The following is a 13905-nucleotide window of genomic DNA, read 5'->3' as shown; positions in this document are numbered from 1 at the left end:
ATTGCAGTACATTCAAAGCAAAACTCTCATAGCTCCAGAACTTCAGGTATCATATAAATCAAAGTGAAGTGCACCTTAAACACGTTTTGTAGTGTTTCTTGTATTGTTAATAGATACTATAACATTTACTGTGCTTATAATTATATGAATATGTGAGCAGTTTCAATTAGATATAAATTAGTAAGATAGATCTCTTGTAGGTTAAGAACACAATTAATGTATTTATTCAGTAGAGCATCAGCAAGTACAGTGTATGTAATATTGCTAAGAATTAGATTTTTTTTCTAGGAATTCTAAGTTAAAATAAATTCATACAGATAATGACACCTAACAATAGAAAATTCATGGCATCATATTAGCATTCCTAATTTGAATGTATCTGCTTATCTGATGTATGAGAGCGGCAACTGTTAATTTATGAAATGTGCTGACATCATTCCTAGAAATTCTTTTGAACCACTGGAGAAATCAGAATGAGAAAATGCATCCATGTTATTCTTCCAAAGGAATAAAAAAACTGATTCTTTGCAATATAAAAGGTCAATTTTGAATATTTCAATGCTCATGTAAATATAGATTTGGAATAACATTTTCTTTGTTTAAATGAATTATTTTTTTCATTACTAAAAAACCATAAAATAATAATGCTATGGCATTCTATTGGTTACAAAGCAGTGTAAACATCTGACTAAACTCTATAATCCCCTTCCCTCACATTTTTTTAAGGCTAAAAGATATTTTAAAGCTTTAAATTAAATGAAAATCCAACAGAAATATTTTTTCTGCTTGATTGTAGCCAATAACCACATTGCAAAGTTGTGGCTGACTTGTAATTGGGGAACCTGCTGTGGTCCCACATGCTTCTCTGTTTATACAAATACTCCAGTATATAAATACTCATTTATTTTTTATATACATCCATGCATACTATGCTTAAGTGGAACAAAGATGCTAACACTAATGAAGGTATAAAAGGCACATTCTTTTTGCACTGCTGGTTGCAGTGCATAGATTTAATATATGATGTTAGTTTAGTGATATAATCCACTATTTTGTTGATTTTGGTAGAGTAATGCCTAGAAAATGGATGCCTCAGCTGCCAGCATCCACTTCATAGGGTGATGTGTGTTTGAAAGCAAATAAAAGAATCAAGGCAGCATATTTCTCTATCACTGGAACTGTAAGAGAAAGTTAGGGAGGCAAACTAACAGTGGTAAAAATTACACTATATGGCTGGTTTTCTAAAAGATATTATTCCCAATGGCATCATGGTGTATTTCACTGAAAATTTCTTCGTAATCCTTGACTAGCAGTACAAATGAGGGATTTTTTTTTGTTGTATGTAAATGTGGTGCTTCTACCTACAGTGAAGGGTAACTTGCACCTTCTACCTTCATGATTCCCAGTAAGGCTTTCTGCCTCACCCTTCACCACTCTGAAAGCTGATGTTTTGGGAAGTGGAAAGCTGCCACACCATGCTCAGGCATTACAGTGCCATGCTTCTGCATGAATCTGATGATAGTGCCAATTTGAAATCAACCGGGATCTCCAGGTTGTGCTTTAGAGTCCTCCAGTCCTTCACATTCTGTGTCAGAGGGCATATTGACCATAAGGAGTTTTACAAATAACTAGTGTTTAAAATAGTATTGTTCAAGTAGGAGTGTGTCTGAAAAGAAATGGAAATTGGCCTGATAAAACAAGTCTGTAAAATATATTCACACCTGGCTCAGGTAGCCTGGCTCAGGTAGCTATTATGCCAAAGAACCTCATATAGCATTTTAACAATTTAAAGATAAAGGCTTGTTTACATTTGAGTTTGATTTTTTAAAAAGTTATAAGGTTGCTTCAGTTCTTCTGATTTACAGACATTAAAATGTATTTCTATTCCCAATTTTTTGCTGGAACTCCATGTTTAAAACTGATCTGAAATGTATTAATTTCCTGTCAAGTTCTTAGTCTGTGCTTTATTCTTCTGTGTTAGATATTTGTGGGGGATAATTTTAATTATTTTTCCTGTTCTAGTAATGTAAATTAAAATATATCTCTAAGCTAAGAAGAAAATCCTTGATAGAAGTTATAGGTAAAACCACCACTAAAATATGACCCAAAATTGTCTGCTTTTGGGAAGCATTTCCATCATCCAGTGAAATCCACCTCTTAATGCAGTACCAAATGTAGTCTTTAGGCTTGTAGTCTACTGATGGCAAGAAATGAAATTCCCAAAGTGGTCAGCTTATTCCCACATTCCCAGTGTGCTCTCTCCACAAGTTTCAGCAAAAGTTTAGATTAACTTATCTGCAGGTATCAGTTTCCTGCAGCTGGAGTCACAAGGAAACACAGATGCCTGGGACAAGCTAGCCAGCTTGGGATCCATGAAAAGGCAGAAAAGTTCGAAATCATGCAGCCCTTTAAAACTGGAAACTAGGGACACCCTTGCTCATTCATAGCATGTACTCTTAAATCCTTCCTCAAGACCAGTATTGGCACTTGTATGAAAACCATTGCAGTTTCATTCCTTTCCCACAAAGTGTGATTGTAGCCATATATTGTAGCAACTCCATAACTTGATGGATATCTGGATTTGATGTTTAGTTCTCTTTCCTGCCTAGGAAGATACAAAACCTTGCCTCTCAGAATAGTGCTCTACCACCGTGGGAGCATTTTTCAGACAGTCTGTAGGACCTGGTGCATCACGGTGGAAACAAAGAAAAATCAGACCCACCTGGCAAGAATAAGTAGATTTTAAAGAAGGTGTAATTTTTCAACTTAAAAGTGAGGACAGTCTTTAAGGAGAAAAATCTTGAATTTCAGTCTTTGTTCCCTGGAAAACTCCTTTATTAGGCAAGTAACAATCATTGAAAAGCCTATCAAAGCATTTCTAAGAAATTTATGGGTGAGTTCCCTTATGCCTGTGCCAAATCATATTTTTCTTTGCTCACTTCTTGAATTTTTGTATGACACAGATTGTACAGGAAGCTGAAGTGGAAGTTGAACTCAATATTATGGATAGATGAGCAGTTAAAGCACTCCTCATTTAATTAAATTCAAATAGAGTCTGTGCCTGATTTTTACAAAAAAGCTCTGTCCAAATATTTTGTCACTTCAAAACAAATTTCTCCTATTGCTAACAATGAAAAGTTTATCATAAAGAGAAATGGAACAGATTGGTAATGTGGAAATGCAATAATAATTTTGATTCTCACCTGGTACAAATCTGTGCAACAGAATGGCTTGACAGGTGTCATTTGTGAGAACTGTGTTCTGGCTTGTAAACTGGTGAGGCTGCTGTTTAGTTTGCTCATTGCTGGGACTGAGTTTTCTTTGTTCAATAACTATTGAGGATATCTAAGTAGGTGTTTGTGATTCTTCAGTAAAACAACAGAAACCCGCCCAGACTGAGTGTGTGGTTTGATGTGTTTTGCAAACATGGGTACTCAAAGTTCACACAGCTGTAAAACTTGAGAGTATCCTCCTGTGGCCTCCCATACTCACAGATACTTACCTTAGATCTCTTTGAGAGTTTGGGGCCACGAGCGAAGGAAGTTGGGTATGTCACTGAATGGGATTTATAGAAATCAGGGCAGACATTTGTGGAGTTTTATTTTTCCAATGCCTGCAAATGAAGCGCAAGATGCTGTTCATAAACTCTTTTGCTGCTGAAGCAAGAAAGAATTTCTGTAACTCAGTCAGATCCACTACTTTTGTTTTGTTTTGTTTTAATAAAAAAACCAAAACAAAAAAACCCACAAAACCAAAAGCTTTTCAAAACTAATATTTGAAACAAAATCAAGGAAGGAAAAAAGGAAACCGATTAAATAATTGATTTTCAAAGGAAGCTGTATATAATACAAAATAAATATTTAATAAATTTTAAAAATTCAAACTTTACAATCAAAATAATTTCTGTTTTTCTTTATGCCATTTTGATGTAAATTTTCTTTATGTCATTTTGATGTAAATTTTAAGGACAGAAGTGCTCATGCTGTGATTCATCTAAATACTCATGCACATGTTAATGTTTAAAATTGTTTTAAGTCTGATTGAAGTTAATGATATGAGCTAAAAAGTTTTGCTGACTTGGGAACCAAGTGTCGAGTTCTCATGAAGGGAAAACATTAATTTTGTTTCATCTTAAATATGTTCATGTCTTGTGAGTTGTTATTTTCACCAGTACATTGACTTTTGTATCTACTGGGATTCAAAGATAGCTATTGTAAGGACCTGGTAACATAATATGAAATTTAAAGAAGAGGGCTGCTGGGATTTTTATCTAGAAGCGAGTTTCTTCCCTCTTGAGTAGAGTCAAAAGGCAATCAAATAACTTTGGGAAAAAAACACATAGGACAGAAGGGGATAACTTTAGGAAACAACTGTGAAGGTGGTTACTCCAGGTATGAGTGCTATCCATAGCAGATTTTTTTTCCTAAAATTTAAAGTAGCAAATTACTTTAAAAGGTGACACTAGCTTCGCTCAGTGAGTAAGTTCAAGCTACTGTTCCATAAAAATTCCATTTATCTCCAGAAAATAACTCTAAATGAATTTTTTTGTCTGCCTTTTAACAGATGTTGTCACAAGGAACAGTTCTCATGAGAATTGGCTTTATCATTCTGTCCCTGGCATCTTTTGGCCTACTTATGGAGAACAAGTAAGATATGTGGGTTTTTTTATTCTTTCATTATGGATTATTTATAGCTATATGTACATCTCAGAAATTATATTGATAAAGAGATATATTCACCCAGACCCCCACACATGGCTGTCTGCTGACTAGAAAATAACATGACTATCTGGCACCTAAATCCAGGATTGTCCCCATAGCAAGTGGTGACTGCATCTGTATTATTCCTTGCAGAAAAGTTTTGGGAAGGGCTCTTCATGTCTTCCTCTGTGCTTGCAGTTACTGGGTCCACTCCTCTGGCTTTGGGACAGTGGCAGCTGAGTGGGACCTGCCAGCTGTCTGAGGCTGTTCCAGGTCAGATTGTACGAGCCCTGTGTAGCACTCCATAGGTGTCAGATACGGTCAGGTCAGATTGTATGAGCCCTGTGTAGCACTCCATAGGTGTCAGATACGGTCAGGTCAGATTGTATGAGCCCTGTGTAGCACTCCATAGGTGTAAGATACGGTGGTGGTATATGAAGAGCACACAGTGTAGCTCAGAGCAGGCTCAAAATCACGTGAAAGACTTGAGACTAAACCTAATCAGTATGGCTTCAAATAAAATTGGATCTTGAATACACCAGGCCAGTGAGTTACATTATGAAGTAGTCCATATGGGCACTGTGGCACTAAAGAAGAGTCAGCAGCATGCACATTTTCTTGCAAAGAAATTATTTGCCTAAACAGGGAAGAAATGTGGAGTAGAAGTTTCCTTTGAGACTGAGGTGCCAGTACTGTTTTGCACCTGCTGTTCATTATGTTTTCAGAGAGGAATAACTTTCATTTTTAAGAACTGAACAGTTTAATTCAGAATAGGTAAAAATCTGTCAACATGCCAGACATGTGAATAACCTAGAGAGTTAATAAAGAGGTATTAGTAAAAATTTACAGAAGCAGACCACTGAAAACATTATGAACTACTTATGTAGGAGTTCTCAGAATTTTATTGTGTTAATTCTTGCGATCAAAAGACAATAACTAAATATACAGCTCCATTCATGTTTGTTCAAATATATTTTGCTAGTACGGGCATACTCACCACTAGGAAATTCATGGTTGTAAGTCCATGTAAGGTATGTACCATAAAAACTTAACTTTAAGAAAAATGACTGTATGTAAATGAAGGACACCACAAACTAATTCTATTTTCTCTTTTTCACTGAACTTAGCAAAGAAGAAAAGATTGGATGTTAATCTGAATTTATTCTCTTTTCTAGGTCCAAAGCAGGAATTTTGGAAATTATCCGTTGTTTAGTCTTCATAGGTGTTTACAAACTTGGTTACTTTAGGAGTCATTTTTCCTTCTTGGGCTATGCATATGAGGTAAGATATTTATTTTAAAACATCTATGATGATTATTCTAGATTTTTTTATCGTTTTACAAAAAAGAAACACTAAACATTTACATTTTGCTTTCTTATTTTTTATTATGCTATTTGAATATTATTTTTTCTTATCTCATTATTTTTCACTTTTTATGATTATTTTTTAAGAAAATTATTCCAGTTCACTACTGAGATGCCAGTTATCCTTGGAAAAAAGGTCATGAAGGACTGCATTTGCCACTTCTTGCAAAAATAATTTAATTGTGTCCATTTGCGTTGAAGTGAATAATAGCAATGCATTGATGAATTCGGATTGTTTAATTCCCCTTTTATAGGAGAAATATGAAAAATCTTGGAGGCCGGAGACCTAAATATAAAGTATTTTGCTCTGTATTAATCCCGTGCTTCAGAAACAGACTTTTAGCCATTGACAAGATGTGGATACAGGACTAAATAGACCTGTGGTCTGATTCGTGTGGTTACTTTTGTGTTCTTAGTATTTACTTTTTTCCTGTTTGTGCCTTTTGCTTTTTTGTTATTTTTCAGTCCAGTACAGTTGGTATTTCATATCTATCTTTTAATATTATCACAATGAAATAACAATAGTCACTGTTAGTATTCCTACCTGAACAACATTACCAAGCTACTTACTGTTGGTTACCTTAAAATAATGGTTATTTATAACCTACAAGGTTATGAATGGGTGGCTGGATTAGTAGAACCTCATCAGAAAGTTACTCTTTTGGCTTAAAATCAGAAAAAAAAAAAAAATAAAACAGTAGGAACTGAGACTCAAATAAGTTCAGAATCTTTCCTTTTACTTCAAACATATGCAAAATTTATAGCATCATTCCCAGTTGGAAGTGGTCTCACTTCTTCTGATCTTCTAAAGGAAAAGGAATTAGAAAAATGAAAAAAAAAATCTACTGCTGCTCTGGGTCTGGGAGGTTTTTCTGGTTTTATTTTTTTGGGTTTTTTTTTGTTTTGTTTTTGTTTTTTCTGCCTGGGCTGGAAAACAATAGCTATTGGACAATATTTAAAGCAAGATGAATGCCACTAATTGTTTAATTTTTTTGTTTAATTGTTTAATTTTTCCCCTGCCCCCCCTGTTACATTGTCAAAGCTTTGGTGAATAAATCAAATGGTTCTTGAATTCCTTTGATAAGAGTCTGCAAGAATTCAGCAGGTATTTTAAGAAGTTTACTTTTTGGAAAATGTCTGTAAAATTTCCTGAGTAGCCTAATACAGTAGAAAGGCTTTAAGTAACAAATTCTAAAATTTTGGAAGAGTTTACCTTGCCCTTGAGACACAGCTTTCAGACTTTAATTATTTGGGTATTCTAACTGAGCTCTGTGAGAATTATGTCACTATATACACCCTCAATACCCGCCCTGCTGAGTTCTTTATTCATATATAAAAGTGTCTCTTACTAAGAAATGAGTAGAAGATTAGATTATTATTATCATTATTATTGTTTATAGGGAATTCTATAGCTTCCTTTTCTTTCATGAAGAAGAAAATCTTTAAAAAATTCTTCTCTACTGTACTTTCCTATACTTTGTTCCTTTTGTTTATTCTTTTATCCTTCTGTCTTGGTTTGGAAAGACGGGTGTCTGCTAAGGAAGTCAGGAGCCTCCCCTGCAATGGAAAAATGTAAACCCCCTCCCTCCGAATTGTTATAAATTGGAAATTAAGTGGGGCACTCAGGCAAAAATATGGGAGCAGGAATAACAGTTCTTTATTAGGGAAGAAAATAAAAATATAAAATAAACAATGCAGTGAACAAAAACAACACTGACAGAGTCAGAATACAACCTGACACAGTGTTGGTCAGGGTGTTGGCAGCAGTCCCATTGGAATTGTGGCTGCAGTCCTCCTGAAGTGGCAGGTGTGGTTCTGTTGCAACAGTGATCCTGTAGAAAGGGTGTAGTCTTCCTGCAGTAGAAGAGGCAGCTGTTCCTCTTGGAAATCCAGTGCAGGAAAAGCTGTGCTGGTGTTCCAGAAACTCAAGATTATATCCAGGTAGAAATGCTTGGCTCCTCCCTCTGGGCAGAGCATCTCACAATAGGATGTTACAGTTCTTACCAGCCACACAGTGACATTCAATAGCCCATTATCAGCAGATGTCTCCCCTGAGAGGGGATTGGTTGTGGAAAAAATAAGGAAAACTGCCCACTTAACAGAAGACAACTGTCATACAGATAGCAAATGGAATACATCTTGCCTTTCAATCTCGGACACCTTCATAATACAGTTCTTTGTTGTTCTTTTCTTGGTCCTTTGTTTGACACTGACTATGTAGTTCATTTCTTACAAGAGACTGGACTACTTGCACACAATTTTTATTTGAAAATACCGAAAAAATAAGTGTCATTTAAATAATTTGCTCTTGGGCAGACCAGAATAGGTGATGCTTCTGAGTGATGCCAGTATTTCCACCCTTGACATTTTATCACAAATCAAAAATTTCATTATATTAATAGCTTTTGTGATCATAGAATAATAGAATAGCTTGTGTATGAATTATAAAGATCCTTTAGTCCAATACCTTGCAATTGGCATCTTCAACTACAGCAGGATGATCTGAGTCCCAATCAACCTGATTTTGAAAATTTCCGGGAATGAGGCATCTATCAATTCGCTGGACAATTTGTTCCTATGCTTCACCATCTTCACAATAAAAAATGTTTTCCTTTTTGTAGTCTGAATATTTGTAATTAACTTCAAAATGTTCCCCATTTTAAAATTAATGACCCACTTTTAAAATAAATGATCCACTTTTTCTCCCAGTATATTATATGCAGGGTAGACATGTTCTTATGGGTCTAATGGAATTTATGTGTAAAAAAAAAAATCCGAGAGCTTGCTGGATATTTGTCAGTTCATGTTGAAAAGTCTTGCCTCAAGGCCTTGTTTTGCCTCATTGTTGATGTGATTATTTTGAAACAGAAGTACAGAAAGTATAAGAAATATATAAACAGCTGGTTTCCCCAGAAGTTAAGTCTAAAATTTGTCCTAAAAAATGTTTCTGTTCATCATTCCAAGTTGCTTATCCTTCAGAAAATAATAACATAGGTAATCTGCTTGATTTTCAACTTCTTTTGCTCTGTTTCACTTTCACATTCTCTTAAAAATTTTAAGAGATGTAAATTAAAACATTTATTTAATCATTTTGCTTTTCTCATCTAAATATCTTGTCTTTAACATGCACCTAGATTTAGCTGACTTTGATCTTTTTAATCAAATATTTCTAGTAATCATAACATGTAATAAGCTCAGAAACATTCTTTTTATATCTTCATCCTTATGTGTTACCAAATTAACAATTCTTTAGTAATCCAGTGTTCAAAAATGAAAGCACAACATCATGTAAAAGAGTCTATGTTGACTTTTTCTATAAATTAAGCCTTCAAGGGCATAATTACTTAAGGATAAAGAAGTGCTCCAGGAATCTAACAAACAATTCTTTCTCAGAAGTCTTAAGTTAATGGTGCACATTGCAGCAGGTAAGTGCAAGACTGATTTTACCAGTAGCATGTTCAATAATTAGTGAAAAAGTATGTTACAGTTTTCCATATGTGTGGGGGATTTTCTGCTACTATGTTTCATATGTTCCTATTTCTCAAGACTACTTTAGAACCAGTAAAGATTTCTAAGGAACATATCATTGCAATACAATTTGAAGGGTATTCTAATGCCAAAAATAGGTCCTTTAAACTGAAAATGATTGTGTTTGGCTCATAAGAAGACTTGACAATTATCAGAATTACTGCATTGGAAGAACACCTTCTGGAGGGAAACTAAATGGGAAATAGAGAAGAAGTGAAAGAAAACTAGGGATTCAGTTAGAGAAGGGAGAAGAACAGAGGAAACAAGGAGCAAGCCTTTCCCACTTTGCCATTAGATTAGCTCAGGTGGGCATGAAAAAAGCAGCTGAAGATGGCAATCTGAGTAGAAGGAGCAGTCCTGCTCCCTGGATCCATTCTCTTACCCTCCTTGCTGCCCTGCTAACTGGCTTTGCCATCTGGGCTTAGCCCAACAAAGATTATTTTCAGGTAAGTGATGCAACTTGTTGTGGAGCAAGAAAGTTTCTTAATGCTAAGGCTCAGGGAAGGAGAAAGCAAAATGATGTTATAGGTGTGTAAGAAGAAAATAAAGGCTTATGCTTTTGCTGAAGCTGCATTCTTAATGTGTTGTTTTCTGTGTCTGCAGTCAAGTAAAAACAGCATTGGCTCCATTGATACTTCGAAGTTGTGTGTTACTAGATTTGGTTCCTTATGAAAATTATGTTATTTTTCTGATCATTTGAATACACTTTCCTCTCTGCTATTGCATTTTAATTCATTCTATGTTATACTCATGGGGATCTCTCCCAGTGTCCTTTTCTTCTCCAAGAAAATAATCTGAAGCTATCATCACTACAAAAGTGACCATAGGAGGTGGAACAGTGTACATTCCTCAGTATACATTTTCTGTTCCTTTTCCTGTATATATTTCATGTGTATGATTAGGTGAATGTGGAGGGGGGAGGGAGTGAATTTTTTGGTTTATAAAATATATATATAAAATAAAACCTTTGTTTGAGGTTTTATGTGTTGTTTATTGAAGAAAAAAGTTGTGATATATGAAGAAATTTTTATATATTAAGAAAATTATTTCTTGGCTGGAGGTCAGTAAAAATCTCGGTGAAAGAGAGTTTGACTGGTTTGAAGAGCTAGTGTGTTTCTTTTGAGAATCTGTACTGCCACATCCTATACTAATTAGCTTTCTTTATGCTGATTACTTCATGCCTGCGTAATGTGATGATTGTGTGTATTAGTAAAGCCAAATCATTTTCTGTCAGACTGGGCCTGGAGCCTTCTAACCACCTGGAGGTAGCAGAAAACATTGCTTGTGTGTTCAGTTATGTGACGGTTCAGCAGGCACGATATGTAAAAATAAATCTGTGATGATGGTCCACCTCTTTAAAGTGTTTCCATCCAACTGCTCTGGTTTGGCATCAGCCAGTATATTCCATGAGCTGAATTTGGTCAAACACTGGCTGTTATTTGACAGTAGTACTAATGAGGAGCAAGTAGAAATGAGAGCCATTGACATGTTGTTGGAACTCTTGTTTTAAATATTTTCACCAACTCTCATATTAACTGCAACTCAGACTCTTAAACTATAAGGCTAGGAGTGAGGGAGAGGAAAGAGGAAATAGATGTCTGTCTTGACGTGTTTATCTTTTACCTTTGGTGTAGCTAAGGCATTGTATCTAAGAGTTAATCTTTTCATCCTGACTTCTGCAACTTAATGAGCTGCCTGGCTATGCCACATTGGCTGGCATATATAAATTTACAGGCATGAAGGACAAAAAATTCTAGGGCAACTTTCATGGTGGAAAAGAGAGGAAAAGGAAGGTTTTATATATGTGTGGTGTTTTAAATTAATAACTTATTTTCTATGTGGGCATATAGTACATTAGAAATATAACCAGCTTTGGAAGATATATGGAATCTTGTGCTGCAGGGTGTATTTCAGCCCTTAACTAATGAAGGTAGAAATTAGCTTTATTGTGGTCAAATAGCTTATTTTTTCCTCCAGAGTATTTGGTAGATGCAGCTGTTCCAAAAACTTCGGGAGACAGTATTCTGTACCAAATGGACTGCTTCTATGATCTTTGATACAATTCTGGTATTTCTTATGGCTTAGAATCTAATTGGTCTGGATAAAATATAAAATATCTCTTTATTAAAGAACTGATTTACACTGTATCATGTGTTCTACAGAAGTCCCTCTTAATGTGATATATTATCATACTACTTATTTTTCCTTTCATCATACAAAGAGTAGCTGTTACCTCACTTGTTTCTTAGTATAATTTACCAGTGTTGGAAGACTGACTTATGAGTACAGACATAAAACAAACATTTACTCATAAGAACTTATTTCCACATCAACGATAGTTTTCTGCTCTGTAGCATTTTTTCTTGGTCCCTCGTTAAGATCATCTGTGCCACATTTCAAAGAGCTGCATACCCCATATTTGGTTTCCATTAAGGTGAAAGCACCATGCCCTGTGCTATGATTTATGACCTCAGCATTTATGCAGTCTCTGTGGTATAACTAGATTGGCTGGTGTATTTCAAATATATTTTAGAAATGAAACTGGGGATGGAAGGAAACTCTGCTGCCTATGATAAAAAGCCTTGTCAACACACATGGAATTAAACAAACATGCGTTGTAATAGTTTTTTTCTATGTTAGCTTCATTCAGAAAAGTTTGCTATGCCATGCAGTGTATCCGAGGGACTGGACTTTTAATATTCTTGACAACTGCCCTAAGGGGAATAATGTCCCTTAGAAAAAGTCACAGTAAAATCTGGCAGTAGATTAAGTTAGTTTCCACTTAGGTGTGACAGCAGAGTCATTACTGATTTTAGACTTAGCCAGTTTGAGAGTCGGCTTCACCACCATCAACTAAGGACTATGATGTATAGTTCCAGATGCTCTGGCCAATTGACCGTAAAATTGCTCTGCATTTCTGGCAGAGCAGTTGAGCTGGAGCTTTTAAAATCTCCACTGCCTGAGCTCAACACCCTTCCCCCTCTGCTTAAAAGCTGCTCATTATTCTTCTTCTGCCCGCTGATCTTAGCAAAAGAAAAACTTCTGGAATCAATTAGAAGTGTCTGCGCTTGATGAGATTTGCACGTGAGTTCAGAATTGCGAGGCTTTGATAGTGTCAGCCAACAGCTGCAGTTTCAGGTGGTAAAATCTGGGAAGGAATTTTCCAGGGTTTATTTACAATCATAAAATAAAACAAAAATCAAGACAAGTTGGAAACCATCTAATGTGTTGTTAAAATGAAGCCTGAATTGGGTTATATATTTATTTTGTCTGAAAAAAAAGTAAACTGGCAGTTTATTATCAGGATCTTTTCAATTACCTTGCAATTACTAGGCTGTATAGAGCAGCCATAAAAAAATGCAAGCTGTGGTCTGCTTGTTGTAGTTTTACCTATGAAAGAAGCATCTGCTATTACTTTTGTCACTTTAATTGTTTGACAAGACAAGGAGGTAGTCATACTTAATAGAAATCAGAAGCATGCAGTCAAAGATAAAGCAAAGGTAGTACTCTGAACATAGGAAATACATGTTCACATATACTGACTGAAATTTTGTTTTTTCTTTTGTCAACATTTGCAATCATAAAGTTTACTTTCTAACCCTTCTTATCCCAGAGCAGTCAGTGATGGGCATGTAGCTGTATGCAGTGTTTGCATTTTAAAGGTAACAGCCATGCCATGAGATTATGTTTTATTAATGTTCAGTTATATATCTGACGATGTCTGCAAAAATGAAGCTCTAGTATTTCAGACATCTTGTAACTGATGTGATTTCGTTTGTAAGTCAAAGCAAAATTTTTCTATAAGACAGTATTGCTACAAACCCTGTCAAACTGCATTCTTTTCTACATCATAATAACACATGGGTAATGATAGAGCTCTCCATACTAGTAAATTGCTTCACTGGTATCAGTCCCTAGTGACAACTGACATATTCCACATGGGTAGATGTTTGTCTGTGTAACTGTAGTTGCAGTACTGGGGTATTTTATTTGGGGTTGGGTTTTTTTTTGTTTTTTTTTCTTTTGTTAATTCATGTATGCATGAATTTGTTTCATGCCCTGTATTTTCCACAGATGTGGAAGACTTATGTTTCCTATTCTTGACAGAGCTATTGCTTATTGATCACTTTACACTCTCATCAATTTTACGTTCAAAGTTGATTTAAAGATGTCATGTAAAGTACATTGCAGTGTCTAAAGTTAAAGGCAGGGTAAGATGGGCAATTCGTGTGTCCTGGATGAAAGACATTGGCTTACTTATGGAGATTTCCCTTTCAAGCAAGTCATGTGAGGAGAAGCAGAAGATGCAGTCT

General features: G+C 35.4%; 1 protein-coding gene across 5 annotated transcripts in view; it reads left to right on the top strand.

Annotated features, from left to right (window-relative positions):
* Positions 1–13905, top strand: part of AGMO (alkylglycerol monooxygenase) — a 185292-nt gene that overhangs the window by 103413 nt on the left and 67974 nt on the right. For all 5 annotated transcript variants that reach the window (XR_012054533.1, XR_012054534.1, XM_072925563.1 and 2 more), the window contains 2 exons: positions 4564–4646; positions 5876–5981. Coding sequence is in view for 3 of the 5 variants with exons in the window: in XM_072925563.1 (XP_072781664.1) it covers positions 4564–4646; positions 5876–5981 (189 nt within the window). In the remaining 2 variants the exon portion in view is untranslated. The remainder of the gene's footprint in view (positions 1–4563; positions 4647–5875; positions 5982–13905) is intronic.

The sequence above is a fragment of the Taeniopygia guttata genome, chromosome 2 (genome assembly GCF_048771995.1).
Source record: "Taeniopygia guttata chromosome 2, bTaeGut7.mat, whole genome shotgun sequence".
NCBI lineage: Eukaryota > Metazoa > Chordata > Aves > Passeriformes > Estrildidae > Taeniopygia > Taeniopygia guttata.
The sequence above is the reverse complement of the archived record's forward strand: the minus strand, read 5'-3'. Positions and strand labels throughout refer to the sequence as shown.